A 16,898-nucleotide genomic window follows, 5' to 3' on the forward strand; every position below is an offset into this window, starting at 1 on the left:
AAGTCAAAATCAATAGGTCCTGCCAAGACAGGAACAGCCTAATGCTCCATTAGAACTCTCTGCTATTCAATTACAGCGCCAGAGTTGGAGAAGTTTCAGCTAGCTCAGGTCCCCAGAGGAGAACCACAGAGAAAGTATGAGGCAGAAAGAAGGAGTAATAAATCTAAAACTGACAAACAGCAAAAAATAAAGTTATGGCACCCATCCCCTGTATGTTTCAGCATTCCTTGAAGCTGCAGTACAGGACATGGAAGACTGGAGTTCTTTAATGATTGCTGCTTTGAACTTTTTTGTTGTCATTTTATATCATCGTTCCTATTTTTCAATCTCACACATCTCTTTTCCAGTTCTTTTGTTTTTTTAATAGGTTTTGCTCCATATGACATGACTGTTCCTACATCTTACCTAACTCCTTTTACATATAGATCTCCACTGTGTGTGCAGGTATTTTTTTTTTCCTTCCCAGGAAGTGAAGCCCTATCCAGGCAGTCTACTACATCTAACTATGCCTGTCTCTGGGGAGCTAGCATCAGTACAGGATTGAGAGAGAAATACAGACCAAGAACCGACGTAGCAAGAAGGGTACAGTGGCAGAGAGAAAGAAATGTCATAGACAGGGGGAAGAGAGAGAAAGGCCTAATAAAAGGGAACAGAGGCACATAAAAGAAAAGCTGAATCAAAAAGAGAGGGACAGCAAGAACAGAATAAATGAAGTTTTCTGTGTGCCTCCCGTGGTGGTGATAGGTCCTCATGGGGTCCCTGTGGGGACAATTATAGGACCTACTGGCAAGAGTCAGTGTTTGAGTGTGTATGTGAACGGATGCAGTCATGTATCTGTGTGTCACTAGAGAAAGATCTTTGTGGATGTAAAATAGAAAGAGTGAAATACAGAAGGATTAAAAGTTGAAAAACACCAAAACACCATGAAGCACCCCCGAAAGCTACTTTTAACATCATCCCAAAGCCTTTGACTTTTAGTCTAATAAACACCGAGTTTTAGATTCAGGAGGGAAGTAAAAGGACATTTTGTACTTTAAATTTGCTCAGCTATTAAAGCTAGGATATTTTTTGCTAATATGATTGTGCTCCAGATGCTGAAACAGATTAATGGTATTACCTTTGATTAGTAAAACTGTTTTTTTTCCACAGGTTTTACATTTAATTTCTTTTTGTTCAATGTCGTTGTGGCGGGTTGTGGTTTGTGGCTCAGCTGCAGGGGAGGAGGAGGCTGACACACACCTGAGCTCCATCAGTTGATCATGTCTCCCCTATGAACGATGTGCCAGGACCTGAGCTGTGGTTGTGTGTGTGACTGGCACACACCCACACCCGACCGAGTGTTGGAAAAAACCACAAACAAATAAAACGTGTAGTAACATGCGAACTGTGTGTGCGGGTCCTCATTCATGTCACACTCATCTTTGCAAAATGTGTTCAAATATGTTGCATTTTTGTTTAGTATAAGCTGTTTGACTTGTGGTTTAGGCTCAGTGCTTTTTTTCATATTGCTTCCGTGACACAAGCTGGATGGGGTGGAGTCACATGACAACATATCCACTGAGGAAAACATTAACAAAGAAAACAGAAGTACTTAGATTAGTCAGATCACATAGATTACTAATTCTGAATGTTGGGTTTAATTAATTTTTGATTAATTGCTCAGCATAAATTAAGTGGAAGCAGCAAATGAAGTGTCCTACACTATGCAGCTCTACACTGTCAGAATGCATACAAACTAATGTGTCTGGTGTCTTCCAAGCATGGCTGGCACCTGGATTAACCATTAATCTGTTACGGGCCTCATTCTGTGCCCACACAGCCTTTATATGTACTGGGTACACCATACAAGTATGCTGGGAAGTACTCAAACACTGGGAATGTGTGCTGATGGTTTAGGTGTACTCTAGGTGTTATTTTCTTCCTCATTTGTTCTTCTGGTTTATGATCATGACCTGCAATTGTGCACGTGCACATACACCCCCCACACACACAAACAGCATAACTTCCAACTGTTTCTCCCCCAAAATCTCTGAGCACATCATTAAAACCTGGCTTAAAAACAAATCTAAATAAGTTTGCCGAAAGGTTTATTTTGCCAAATTTGTGAGCAATGCTGATTTATCTGACCTCACACTCAGCCTACACAGTAATCTATTTACCTGTAAGGCAGGTGTAACAAAAATACACTGTATTTATGCCATTTGTCCTTCCCAATAAAAATGTGAAACACAATCAGAGGTCTACAAACAACATGCCAAAAATTGCAATTCATGTTGGGATGTTAAACTTGGCATAGTTAGATCTGGTATTTTCAGTCTTTCTGAAGTTGTTCTTTATACCTGCATGTGTCTCTTTGCCTCCCTCTCACTTCTTTACTTCACTGTGACCTCCTTTCCCTCTTTTTTCTATTCCTTCCCTTCCTCTCTCAGCGATTATGTTTCTCTTTCTTGCACTCAGCTTATACAACCCACCCCTCCAATCTACTTTCTCCCCATGTCTCTCTTTCTGTTAGTGTGTGGTTTATATGCAGTTTTCTGTATTTAGCTCTCACTTGGAGTCACAATGTTCCATTTACTGCTCTGACAATGCACTGCTGGGGGATGGCCTCGATTATGCAAAATGTTTGTGTGTAAAGATGTGATGTTTTGAGCAAGGCATAATTGTGTGGGAGGGATGTCATCTTCATCCTTTTCCTCTGTTCTTTTACATTTCTTTATATCATATATTTTTTTCTAAAATTGAAAAAGCTATTAAACTTTTCATATTTGCAGTATTTATTTACTTTTGTGGATTATCAAACTGTCTTTTGGACACCAAACAGTTGTGTTGAAAATTGGGCTCATATTATGGGAACAAACCATTTAGTGAAAAATAAATCTGTCACAGTTCTGATTGAAATTTATTCTTTATCACAATCAAATATTTTTCCTCTTCAAATCCTAGACTTTTTCTGGTGAACAGCTAAACACATATCTGAGCTGAAGCCTCCCACTGATCCCACAATTTCAGGCTCTATTTTCGATTTTCTCCCCTGTTTTTGTGGCCCCACTTTTGTGAGTTTTTTTTTCTAACTCTTCCCTTCTTTTTGATGGCTTGTAGAAATACTGTATCGCCCAAACTATACAAAACCTCTGAGTATTAATTAATGTAGCAATCTCCTACCATGGTTGCCAACACTTGAATCTTCTTTGTCTAAGGAGGTTTTTTTGTTTGTTTTTTTATTGCAGAACTTCCTACAGCTGACTACTCATTTAAGTTCAGTTGGCTAAATAAACTTAAACCAAATCCTAATTTACCGTATCTGTGCATTTCTTGACCATTCATTTACATTTCATAGATTGGAAGCACCTTGCTAGAGAAAAGGGATGGTATGTATTTAATAAAAAGTTTTGTTCTGACAAAAAAAAAAAAAAAAAAAAGTTATCCGCAGTTGAGAAATATTAGCAAAATAATAAATGATGAACTGCATCACTATCTGCATTAATTGCAGACATCTATTTTGGAACACTCTGGAAAACTCCAGTGACAGAACCCTGATGGTTGTGCATACATAAGCATTAAAAAGTCCACTAAGCAGCACTAAGAATACTGATGTTTTCAGCTGCATAGATATTTATGGATTTTTCTATATTTACATTGCATTTTATTCTGCAGAGCAAATACAAGCTAAAACAAGCAGTGTTGTCAGAGCAAGAGATGTATTTCACATCATGAAAATGTTCAAAGTGTCTTAGATTTGCATTATAATTTCGCAGGATAACATATCCTGTACACATCTGGCGTAAAAATCTGTCAAATCAAAAATGTGGAGCTACCCCATGAGAATATTTTTTGGTTGTTTTTTTTAAACAAAATGTATGCTAATAACTTTGCTGTTCTTTTGTCTTTAATGAGCTTTTAAGTTTTTAGTACTACTATAGCCACGTGCCAATAAATAAATACACAAACAACACGGTCAAATGATTTGTATTTACAAAGGTTGTGAATGGGTGTGATTTGAACTATTACATACTTGCAGACTGTCGAAAAGAGACAAGATGACCAAATATCATGTATAACAATTAATAATGTGATATGTTTATGATTTCAAAGGAAGCTTATTCCAGTATGTAATCATTAGGGCCAGCTTATATAACTGAGTAAAGGCATTAGAATTGCATATTTATTTATTCATGGTAGTTTTTTTATGGTTAGGTTTGGGCATGCTGTGTCATGGAAAGTTATGGATATTATTCAGTGATCGCTTCGATTCTATGAGAAGTTGTGGGGTATGTCATTGCACAATTCAAACTTTGGAATGACTGTCTACTAGAAAAAACTTTTGAAAAGGAAATTTGTCATCAGGTGCATTTTAGCCTTTGCATTTGGGGGAAATGTTTTCTCTTTAAATTAGATGCAACAAAATTTATGTTATGTATCCAGGAAAAATCTGATGATTTGTACTGCCCAGCAGGTGCTAAACAGTGTAAGATAAAGCGACATTTGTAGCTTTTTTTAAATTAACTTTGCAATATACTCCCTTATCACAGCATTTTCTCCTGCACCTTATTTTTCCTCCTAGGCTTATTTCTTTTTCTATTCCTTACTATGGTTCTGTATCAGTTCACAAAACAAGCAGTAGACCTAAGGTTCTTAAGGAGATTTTTTTTTTTCGGGGGGGGGGGATACTTCTTATTCAACATGCTCTCCCTGAATGCAAACAAACAAACTTCACAGTAAAAGTGTGGCAACTGTCAATATCAAAATAAGAGCATGCATGCTCTTTAGAAAATGTGAGGGCAACCTGCTGTTTGCTTTCATGTAAAGCAATATATTCATACAGCTCAAGCACACAAACTTGCAAATACACAAATATACCTCGGCCTTCACAGAAACACAAAACATCAATATCTATTCAAAATAAAGTAAAGGAGAAACATTTGGGGGTAAAAGTATGAAAGCTATGTAAAAAGGTGCACATGATGACTCAGAGACACAATAGCAGAAAATCACATACAGCCAAAGCACACAGTGTGTTGCTAAAAAGACACGCATAAGCAAACTGTTATCACTCAAGTGACTTAAATTGGCTTTATACCTACTAAGAAAATTTTACTAAGGGACTTCGTGAGACAAGGTTAATAACATGTACAGTGGTCCCTCGCTATAACGCGGTTCACCTTTTTTTTTTTTTATTATAGCGCATTGTGTTCTGCGTCCCGAGTGGCTGTAGACCATTGTCAATCAATCTTGTGCCGAGTCTCCTGTACAGGATGCGACGAAATGTTGTTTGGTTTCATTCTATAATACTGGACTTATTTTTCTACAAAGGTTTGAACATTGAGAGTGTTTAAACAAGAGAGAAAATGTTTGTGCCTTTCTGAGAAAAGTGTATAAAGTGTGTAGTGAGGGGTTTTACGCGCCTAAAACATCTATAATAATCGTGAAAAATAAAGTTGGGTACTTTGCAGATTTCACCTATCGCGGGTTATTTTTGGAACGCAACTCCCGCGATAAATGAGGGACCACTGTACTTCAATTTCTATGTTCAGATTAGACAATACTGCGTCATTCATGGCAGTACTAGAGAGAGGACATTGAGATAAAGTCGCTGATGTGAGTATAAAGTATTCAGGGGAATACAGTAAGATGGCAGATTACACTTGATAAATATTAATGCTGGAATACATTAACAGCAATTTCTCTGACATCGCTGAAGATATATATTGTTGAATAGAAAGAAGCTACAGTGTTTAGAAACAATATCCATCAAGTAAATCATTTTACTTTCGGCATGCCATTAGGAATTATTACATCCAACTACTGAGTAGGTTAATTCAATCACTTCAGCTCATGTATGAACTCAAGTGAATGAGTAATGAGGACAAAAAAGCAGAAAAAATAGCAATGCACATTATTAGTTTTTGATTGAGATGCCAAATTATAGTTTACTTGCATTCCTGAACAGAAAATTGAATAATTGTTGAATATTATGCTGAATGTTATGGGATCAGTCAAAATAAATGTAATTTTGAATATTATCGTTGCTTCATTTCTGAGAAGTTCAAATTTTGGTATAAAAATGTGAGCTCAGTTTATTATTTCCCTAATTTATGACTAATGCAATTTTTAAACAAGCATTTGACAGATTTCCTCTTTGTGATAAGTGATCAAATACACTTTAAAATATATATTGTAGCGGGTCAGGGCTGTTTGGGGTTTGACAGCTATGTTCTGTTGTTCCAGGCGGCACAGTTATGTTGCCATGATTACAGGTGACGCGCTCTCTCGGCGACTGTGCGTTTCTGGGTGGAGAGAGCGCGTTTTTGTTGTTGTTGTGTTTCTGTGAATGCTAATAAACGGCTGTGCTCCCTGGCTAACTCGCGGGAAGCAAGACCAAAGGACACCTCTGTTTCCTCCTTGTCTGAGCTCGCCACAATATTTTTTTTCTTGATTCTTTCAAATTTCTTCGGATTATCATGCCATATTATGCAACAATGTGAATGTGAATCCAACTAAAAACATTTATGACACTTCTGCCTTTTTCACTTCTCTTCTTTGTTCTCCCCTTCATTTGTGTTCATCCCCCTTTACTTATTCTACAACCCTACTTGTCACACTTCATGTGAAATATGATGGCGCCGGTGAGGTCGGCTGCCGTCACGACTGCTCCGACCACTTTTTCTTTGTCTTTGTTTTTTAAGTTAGTTTTCAGCGTTTCTAAATCGGCAAAATCATCACCATTGGGTACATTAGGTATGACAGTGACACTCTTGTTTCTATTGGTATACAATGTACTCACAATTCGAAGTTTTTAACTCGGGATCCGAGCTGGCCGAGTGAGATCTCGAGGGAGAACAAAGGGAAGCGGCGGCGGCCTAGAGGGAAGCGAGCCGGCGTCAGGAACAGGCTGAGAGCTCGTGCACACCGCACACCTCTGCCTAGCATCCTGCTCGCCAACGTCCAGTCACTGGAGAACAAGCTTGACGACCTCAGGGCCAGGATAAAGTTCCAGAGAGACATTCGGGACTGCAATCTCCTCTGCTTCACCGAGACATGGCTGAACCCAGCGGTGCCGGACCACGCCATCCAGCCGGCCGTGTTCTTCTCGGTTCACCGCATGGACAGGACACGGGACTCGGGGAAGTCAAGGGGAGGCGGCGTGTGTTTAATGGTGAACAACAACTGGTGCAACAGTGCGAACGTTGTTCCTCTCACACGCTCCTGCACACCAAATCTGGAACTACTGTCCATCATGTGTCGTCCTTTTTATCTACCTCGGGAATTTACATCGGTCATTGTAAGTGCCGTTTATATTCCACCACAAGCGGACACGGTCACCGCCTTATGCGAGCTGCATGAGGAACTCACACAGCACCAGACACAACACCGGGACGCTGCGCTTATTGTGACGGGGGACTTTAATAGCGCCAACCTCAAACGCGCAGCGCCGAACTTTTATCAACACATCACCTGCCCCACCAGGGGTGAAAGGACACTGGACCACTGCTACACTACGGTCAAGGACGGCTACAAGGCACAATCTCGCCCTCCGTTTGGCAAATCTGATCACGCCGCCATCTTCCTCATGCCAAAATACAAACAAAGGCTGAAACAGGAAGTTCCGGTTCAGAGGAAGGTCGCGCGCTGGACGGATCAATCGGTGGCCGCGTTACAGGACGCACTCGATGACGCAGACTGGGGCATGTTCAGAAACAGCTCCGACGATGACGTCAACGTGTTTACGGAAGCGGTTGTGGGATTCATCGGGAAACTAGCGGATGATACCGTGGAGACAAAGACTATCACAACATTTCCCAACCAGAAGCCGTGGGTGGATAAAACCATCCGCGACGCTCTGAGATCCCGCACCGCTGCCTACAACACGGGACTCATGACGGGGGACATGGACCCGTACAAAGCCGCGTCATATAACGTGCGGAGGGCGGTGAAAGAGGCGAAGCAGCGCTACGGGAGGAAACTAGAGTCACAACTCCAACAGAGTGACTCTAGGAGCCTGTGGCGGGGACTACGGACAATAACGGACTATAAAGCACCAACAACCGGTATGACGAACGCGGCCGTGACTCTGGCAGACGAGCTGAACACTTTCTATGCTCGCTTCGAGGCTGCAGCTAAGGTCTCCAACAATGCTAGTGTTAGCGGCGCTAACGGCTACAGACAGGAAGATACTGCCAGCACCGGAAACGTGCTCGTCATCTCCGAGCATGAAGTAAGGAGAGCCTTCAAGAGAGTGAACACCAGGAAAGCAGCAGGACCAGACGGCATCCCAGGTCGTATCCTAAGAGACTGCGCATACCAGCTAGCTCCTGTGTTCACTGAGATATTCAACATCTCTTTATCTCAGTCGGTGATCCCCACATGCTTCAAAGAGTCCATCATTGTTCCTGTCCCGAAGAAACCCCACCCTGCTTCTCTCAATGACTATCGCCCTGGAGCCCTCACCTCAGTAGTGATGAAGTGCTTTGAACGCCTGGTCAGAGACTTCATCATTTCTTCACTACCAGACACACTGGACCCACTACAGTTCGCTTACCGTCCAAATCGTTCCACAGACGATGCCATCTCTCATCTCCTCCACACATCACTCACTCACTTGGACACTAGAAGGGGGAATTATGTTAAAATGCTCTTCATAGACTACAGCTCTGCATTTAACACCATAATTCCTTCCACACTCACCACCAAGCTGGAGCATCTGGGACTCAGCTCATCTATGTGTCAGTGGATCTCCAACTTCCTAACTGGCAGACCACAGGCAGTAAGGATGGGCGGACATGTCTCAGCCTCCACCACTCTCAGCACTGGAGCCCCCCAGGGGTGTGTTCTGAGCCCCCTGCTGTACTCTTTGTACACATATGACTGTGTGGCCACTACCAGCTTCACCACCATCATCAAGTTTGCTGACGACACCGTCGTGGTGGGCCTGATCTCTGATAACAACGAGACGGCCTACCTGAAGGAGATTAGGAATCTGGAGAACTGGTGCCAGAGGAACAACCTCCTTCTAAACGTCAGTAAGACAAAGGAGCTGATAGTGGACTTCAGCACTAAGCAGGAGAGGAACTACCAGACCCCCGTCATCAACGAGTGCCCAGTGGAGAGAGTGGACAGCTTCAAATACCTCGGAGTTCACATCACGCAGGACCTGTCATGGTCCTGTCACATCAACACCGTGGTGAAAAAGGCCCGTCAGCGTCTCTACCACCACAGACGCTTGAGAGACTTCCAACTGCCCTCCAAGGTGCTCAGAAACTTTTACTCGTGCACCATAGAGAGCATCCTGGCGGGAAACATCTTAACCTGGTTCGGGAACAGCACCATGCAGGACAGACGAGCTCTACAGAGGGTTGTGCGGTCAGCTGAGCGCACCATCCGCTCCGAGCTCCCTGACCTGCACTCAATCTACAGCAGGCGGTGCTGGACCAAGGCCAGGAAGATCGTGAAGGACCTCAGCCATCCCAACAACAGACTGTTCTCTCTGTTGAGGTCAGGAAAGCGATTCCGCTCCCTGAAGACCAACACAGAGAGACTGAGGAGGAGCTTCTTCCCGCAGGCGATACAGTCTCTCAATCACACCACCACACAGTACTGACCCACACATATGGTTCTTACACACACACTGGACTTTCTGGACTTTGGTTTTGCACAACACTGGTCACTATATTCTTCATTTCCGATTAATACTTGTACAGCTGCTGTTATTGTGTATATATTTATTTATATTTAGATTTCTTCATACATTCTTATATAGTTCTATATTGTGTATTGTGTATTTTGTTGTACAGTTATTTTATTTTCAACTTTAATTTATATATTTATCTTTATCTTATTCTTCCCAGTTAAATTTACCCTTCATTCTAATTTGTGTTGTACAGTTATTTCATTTTTAACCTTAATTTATATTTTATTCCTTCCTAGTTAAATTTACCCTTTTTAATTTTTCATATTTATTTCCTATCTTATTCATAGCCTTTTCCTTTTTTGTTTTCTTTAGGTCACAAGCAGTTGTCCAAGCATTTCACTACATATCGTACTGTGTATGACTGTGTACGTGACAAATAAAATTTGAATTTGATTTGAATTTGATTTGAAGAACCATTAGCTTTATCTGGATAATAGAACATCTCTGAGCAATGTTTGGATTATACACATTTATCTTCCAAGCATTTTAGTTGAACACTAATAAAAAAATAATAAAAAAATGGGGTATCATTCATAAATGTATGGTCCTGTTTCTTTCTGTTCTACTTTACCGTACCATTAATCTCTTATTGTGCAACTGAATATCAGCCTCTTCGAATCACATTCGCTCAACATGAATACACCCATACAATATCTTTGTAGCAGCATGACAAAGCCCCCTGCTCGATTTCATATAAAAACATAAACAAGCACATGTGCACACACTGACACAAGTGTTGTTGTAAAGTAAGTTTTCATGTTGCCTTAGCTGCTGAGATCGATGATAACTCTGTGTATGATGAATGGAGACAGCTATATTATGTTACACACATAACAAATAGACCCTGACTGCAGGGAACACCATCTGATGTCTGCTAATTATAGAGGCTGGAAAACAGAGGTGTACACAGAGGCACGCAATCAACTCATATATCTTTCTTCTATAATGGGGCAGGGCTTTTTTTAGCAGTATAGAGCACAGACACACATAATGTTATATATACATATACATCCAAATGGTCACATGCAAATGGTCACACACAAATGGACGTGTTCTTACCCTACGAGACTGGATCTCTTTCACATATAAAGGCAATAAGAATTCTGACACTCCTTCAAGTCTCACTCCTTCTTTGGTCACCCGGAGATTCCCCATACCATCCTAGAAAAAGGTACGAGATAGAAAAATACAGTTTTTAAAAAGTTAATGACAAGCCAAAACAATACAAATGAAATTCTCATCCAGTGTTTTGCTTTGCTTGTCTATTATATATATTAAAAAGGGCACAACGATGTATTATTAAAGTGTACAATGATATTACACACAAGCAGACAAACACACACAGTAATCTGAGAAGTTACACAGTTTTTTTCTTCATTTTATTGTGCATACTGTGTCAGCATGGGAAAAACACTCCCATGCTGGCACAGTTGGAGTGTTTTCCACAAAATTGTTTGAATGCCTATAGTTAATGTGGTTGCCCCTTATTCGTCTACTAATAAATATATTTCATAAAAACAAACATACAAGGGAGCTAAGTTTACAAAATCCAAGCTCCTATGCAACACATGGAGGATAAATAAATAATTTTAAGCTTTTTTTCTTTTGCTTTATCAATTAGTGTGAATAGCAGTACTTGACACAATTATATATACCTGAAGATCTTAAATGGAAATAATTGAAAATATGTTGACAGCTTTTAAGGCTCTGTAGATACCAAATACTGAGTAATATTAGGCACTGACAAGCAGCGTTTATTCTCAAATCCTGGGTTCATCAATGGTCAATATATAAATATTATATTTAATTATCAATGGAGACTCATTATTTTTTTATCATTTATTACGTTATCATTTGATTCAACACCAATTATGTTATGTAATTATGAAATAAATAATGACAAACAATGTGTAACTGGAAATAAAGTCATGCTGGATACACATATTCTATTGATTTGGCATTCAGCAACAAAGTCTCATGAGAGCTCTAGTTTTTCTATGCTAACGCAATAGTTGCTTTATCCTAGTCAAAGCAATGGAGTGGCAGATAACCATTTAGTTTACAACACGGAAACAAAACAGTAGAAACAAATTTTAGCTGGTCAGAAAGACATATCAAAGAAATCCATGAAGTTTGGCAAATGAAAAAGAGGATAACTGGAAGAAGGATGTGTTGTGGCAACCATCTTCTAAGAAAGGCTTTGTACTAAAATGAACTTTCTTTCACTTTGCATTGCCTGTGAACTGCTATTAACTTGTATTGCCATTACAATAACTGCCAAGAAAGATTTTGATAATTATAAATTAATGTTTTCCCTAAATTTCTAAAAGCTCTTATGATAACTAAGGGTTATATAAATATGCGCATCACTGCTCTGACTAAATCTGGTTTTATGGTCTCATGAATGTGTCTATATGCGTACATGATACGGGAGGCAGGGGGGGTTTCACCCCCCCCCCCCCCCAGACACGCCCCAATGCCCCAATGCAGTTCTCCAAGATCCTGACTATGCGACGCTGGAAGCAGATGACAGAAGCGATTGTCGAATGTCAATTGGTTGACAAGTGGGCTGAAATAGAGAAAGGCGCAACAGCAGAGTTCGCCCGGAAGAGTAAAAACTTCAAAGATCAAAAATTACAGCATCAAAAGCACAGACAGAGGCTGCAGTGGAAATTTTCATTGTTTTTAACACTCAGTTCCACTTCTGCACTTTGTATGTCATAACTTTGCTCTCCTTACAAGAGTGGCCCACAGACCTGCTGTACCACATACTTGGTACAATGCCTCCATCTGACAACAAAGCTCACTGCAGGCAGACGTGCTGTCCTACTTCTGCTCGACCATAAAAGCAGCTTCAGGCTTGTGCTTCTGCTCACATCAAAGCAATGTTTCTGATGAGCTTGCTGACTATGTTTGATAAAAATGGCTTAAATTCAGTTCCTTTAAAACAGACATGCCGGGTATGAAGAAAGTCAAGCCTCTAATAGAGTAAAAAGGCAGCTCCTGTAGTATATCAGATCAATTATCTCACAACTTAGACATTCACATTACTCACACTCTCATAACATATACATATAGGATCTTAGGGGTGGGCACGCTACACGGACTTCAAATTACCATCAGGGTGTACACCTCACCCCTGACGTCGTTGCCCACCTCTCAATTTTAAATACACGTAGACATTGAGGGCCAGCAGGAGGGGCTATGCGCTTACCTGCTGCTCTCTGGCAGGTAGCTCCATGCCCTCCTGGGTTTTAAATGCACCTTAGAACACACATGCATCAACACTACATATGAGCGGGCAGAGGGAGGTTTGGAGTCTTCTCACACCCCTGTTCTCTGCGGCCTGCTGGAGTGGGAGGGCTAGGAGGAGGAGTTGGCCGTCCGACTGCGGTCTGGAATGTGGGGCCTCCCTGCTGCTGCAGAGTCGGGGCGGTCTGCATCTCCCCACCGCAGGGAAAAGGGTAACACCACCTGGGTCAGGCCTCTCGGCCTGGGGCTCGGGCACTCTGGCACAGCTGGCTGCCGGAGGAGCTCCCAGGCACGTCACTACAACCCCCCCTGGCTTATGTTCCGCAGCTGCTGAGTGACCCCTCATCTGGGACTCTCGTCAGCTCTTTCTGGGATACTGGCACGGCTGCCCCTCTGTTGGTCTTCCTTGGTCTCTTGTGTTCTGAGGGCCTCTGGATGTCTGGAGTTTTGATCTCCTCCATACCTGCTTCATGCCCTGGTGGACAGGGCTGTGGGCCCCCCCACACCCTCTAGCAGATCATTACATGAAGGAACCTTTTAAAAACAAGCACGTTAATGCTCATACCTTAAAGCACACTGTGTGCTGTCGATCTTACGTGCTGCACAATAATGTTTAACATTTAGTATTTACTGTTATATTCCCATAGATCATCACGATGTTGTTTATTCTATTGCTCTCATCTTCTTCTGCTTGTTTTCTTTTTTCTTTCTCAACAGGTGATCCAGGAAAAAGAAAAAAAAAAAGGTCCGTGGCACACAAAAGACAGTGATCCAGCTGCTGTCTACTCAGCAGTGACAACTGACGAAGTCAGTTATGGACAAATAACCATCAGACCAAACAAGACCAGAGACTTTAAACCAGAGCCAGACGTCGTCTACTCTTCACTGAAGTAGTCCACCAGTCCAACCATTGACGTCCAGCTGCTGGTCTCTAACTGGTCCCCCCAGCACCTCAGACCAGAGGACATCCCTATGTTCAAGATTTTTACATGTCTTATGTCTTTCTATCACCAAATTAAAAATCTGTCAGCAGATCGGTGGTTAGGAGAGTGCAGAGTCCATAAATGTGTAACAGATGTGTTGAATATAGTGTTGTTAGAGTTTGGTGAGTCTTTTTGATTCCGTAAGAGTTGTTGAGCAGTTATTATTGTCAGTTATTCAGTTATTAAGCATAAAAACAACTCTGAAGGGTTTACTAATCAAAAGAAATGAGTTAAAATGCTTAAAAAAAAGAAGTAAAAAAAATACAAAAATTGGAAAAATGATCAAGAAATTTTAAACAAAGTAAATAGAGGCTGGGGAGATGGCAACTGTCTTACTGTCTCATTACTTCGCAGTGCAATTGCTATTTGAAGTTTTATGAGTCAGACAGTCTGTGAAGTGACTTCTTTTTCAGAGGTGCAACTAAAACATTCTGTATTGAACCTTTTCCAGCTTCAACTGAAATATGTGTTATTCAGTGACAACAGATTAGTCTTGCCTGCTTGGCTTCCAGTTTCCTTTTCATGCTCAAAATGTTTGACAAAGTGTTCATGGAAATAGTGATTCTGATCCCATTGATTATCATTAATTGTTAGCAACAGCAAAGCAGCAGAGCCTTTCAAATTGTAATAGTGCAAGTTGGTTGTAAGAGCAACTTGGAGAAATTTGTAGGACAAAACAATGAAAACAATGAGTAATGGGGCATACATGAACCCCCCCCCCCCCCCCCCCCCCAAATAAATACATAATTACCTACCTTACTGTTGGATAACAGTTGGATAACAGTAACCATTCATTAATGAAAAAAAGTAATATTTTTCAAGCCATGCCTTATACCTTCTTTGTTGTAGGTACAAGTATAAAAAGATAATTTTAGCTTGGTGCTATGTGGTTGCTAGAGAATATGAAGATGTCTAATATGTGATATCAATAAGAACCTTCAGCAGCTGAAGATGTATGTGTTTACCAATTCTCATCCTGTAGGAAGAGTTAGTGACCAAAGAAACCTTTTATCTGCCAACATTCTTTAATTACAATGGCTAATAAGAGAATGGAAATCTACATGTTTTGTATGTCTTTTTCAACTAAGTGTGCTTTGCTAAGAAATCTACAGGTGCTTGTCCCCCAAATACCTACTGGAGATACATTTTCTGTGTCATCATTACACAGTAAAGTACACTCCCTTGCCTCTAAACTTACTTAGTACTGACTTATTTTGGAAATAAGTGTGAGCTTATGAAACGTCCGAGCTATTGTTGCAGATAGTTTTTTGAAATAGATATTTTTTAACGTTATTTTAACCCTGAACCTCGATTGTTCTAAACCTAACCAAGCCATTTTCTTGCCTACATCAAACCAAAGTGTACCTGAAAACCAGATGCAAAAGAACAAGAAAATAATTCTGTTAGAAAGCCCTTAAGGCAATCTTCTCCCATTTGCACTCTTGGCCTGAGAAGGACCTGAGGGAGGTTTTCAGAATCAATAAACCCTTAAACACAAAACACTTCAGGGTTAACTACTTTTTCACTAATGCTATTTACTTTAAATAAAGAGAATGGTGAAAGGCAAATATATAAAAAAGGCTGCCATATATGAAAATTTTAAAAGATATATCAAATGTCAAAGACACACTTCCTTAAAACCGCAAAGTCTGTGAAATACAATAATGAAGGGTCTTCTTGTGAAAGAGTAACAACCATAAATAAGAAGTTGCCAGGTAGTAATGGTGTTGCTTGCACACAGGTATGATAAAAGAAAAAGCATGATATTCAAAACATGAACTACTGTTTCTTACTCAAGTCATGAAAACATGATGCAGCATTTCAAATACCAGAATGCTTTTAAGACCAGTTAACCTATATTTCTAAAGTAGGGATGTCAAAGTGATTTTACATCGAGGGCCAAAGTGGGCTGGACAAGTAAAACTTCAATTTTTAACTATACACTTAATTCATGGGATATTTTATATTAAGATAAAGAAGTGCAATATCAACAGCATATGTCAGTTCTTTTACATGATAAAAGTGTGAAAAGCAGAAAACGGTCTGTAATTCACTGCCCAGATTGTCCTCTATTTATAAAACCTAAAGTTTTTGTTGTTTGATGAAGATTTTCTTGTTTTAACCAAAATGTCTATACTATACAGTAAAAAAAAAAACCATGAATTTTTCTGTCATTTAACTGTTTATCTATTACTTAACCACTCTGGTTTAGTGTGAATAGCTATGGGGGAGTTCTTCACCAGCAGGAAAAGCTGAAAAACTTCAGCCTCCTTCATGTTTTCCAAACCCACCTAGCACCTCTAATTGGACATTTTGCCAGGCCAATATTGACACTGCTGTACTAGAGCTTAATAGAGAAACAGTGTGATGGCCTTACTTGCAATCACACATCTATCCTGTCGGGAATCCCATGTATAGCTGTGGTAGGGGTGCTGTGGGGTTGATGCAACATACCTAGAATGGGCGTGTTTGTGTTCCCTATACGTACGGTAAACAGAATGTGCACATTTATAGATGTCCTATTCAACACAGTGCCTTTAAAGGGAATGATGGATTCCCTTATCATGACGAGGTTAACTAGTAAACTGTCCCATTAGATGAAACAATACCATATGCAAGGTTATGCACACAGTACACCCACACCAGTCACATACAAACGAAAGACATGTTTACCACAATGACTTTTCAGTGTCCAAACATAGACATGCACGTGCAAAGACACATAATAGGTCTGTGTGTCCCTGCGATGATGGATAGGCTGGGAAACTATTTTGCAGGGGCTTCTAATATTCAGGAGTGTTGTAATTTTTCATACAACCTTTTATGTCAGCAAGTAGACCCAGAGAAAAACAGAGAGCAAGAGGGAGTGAGTACAGTGTCACCTTTGGTTAGAAAAAAACAGCTGGAAAAATTGCTTAAGGGATGCACAAATTGGGAAACTATAAAACTGCTTTGGTTGCTCCTTGGCTTGTTGAACT

The 16,898-nt window shown here is 40.5% G+C and overlaps 1 protein-coding gene across 1 annotated transcript in view; it reads right to left on the reverse strand.

Moving 5' to 3' along the window:
* The window catches only part of LOC113023928 (zeta-sarcoglycan-like), a 384,596-nt gene that overhangs the window by 119,140 nt on the left and 248,558 nt on the right, over positions 1–16,898 (reverse strand). The window contains exon 3 of the mRNA XM_026170405.2: positions 10,745–10,846. Within this exon, the coding sequence (XP_026026190.1) occupies positions 10,745–10,846 (102 nt within the window). The remainder of the gene's footprint in view (positions 1–10,744; positions 10,847–16,898) is intronic.

The sequence above is a fragment of the Astatotilapia calliptera genome, chromosome 6 (assembly GCF_964374335.1).
Source record: "Astatotilapia calliptera chromosome 6, fAstCal68.1, whole genome shotgun sequence".
Classification (NCBI taxonomy): Eukaryota; Metazoa; Chordata; class Actinopteri; order Cichliformes; family Cichlidae; genus Astatotilapia; species Astatotilapia calliptera.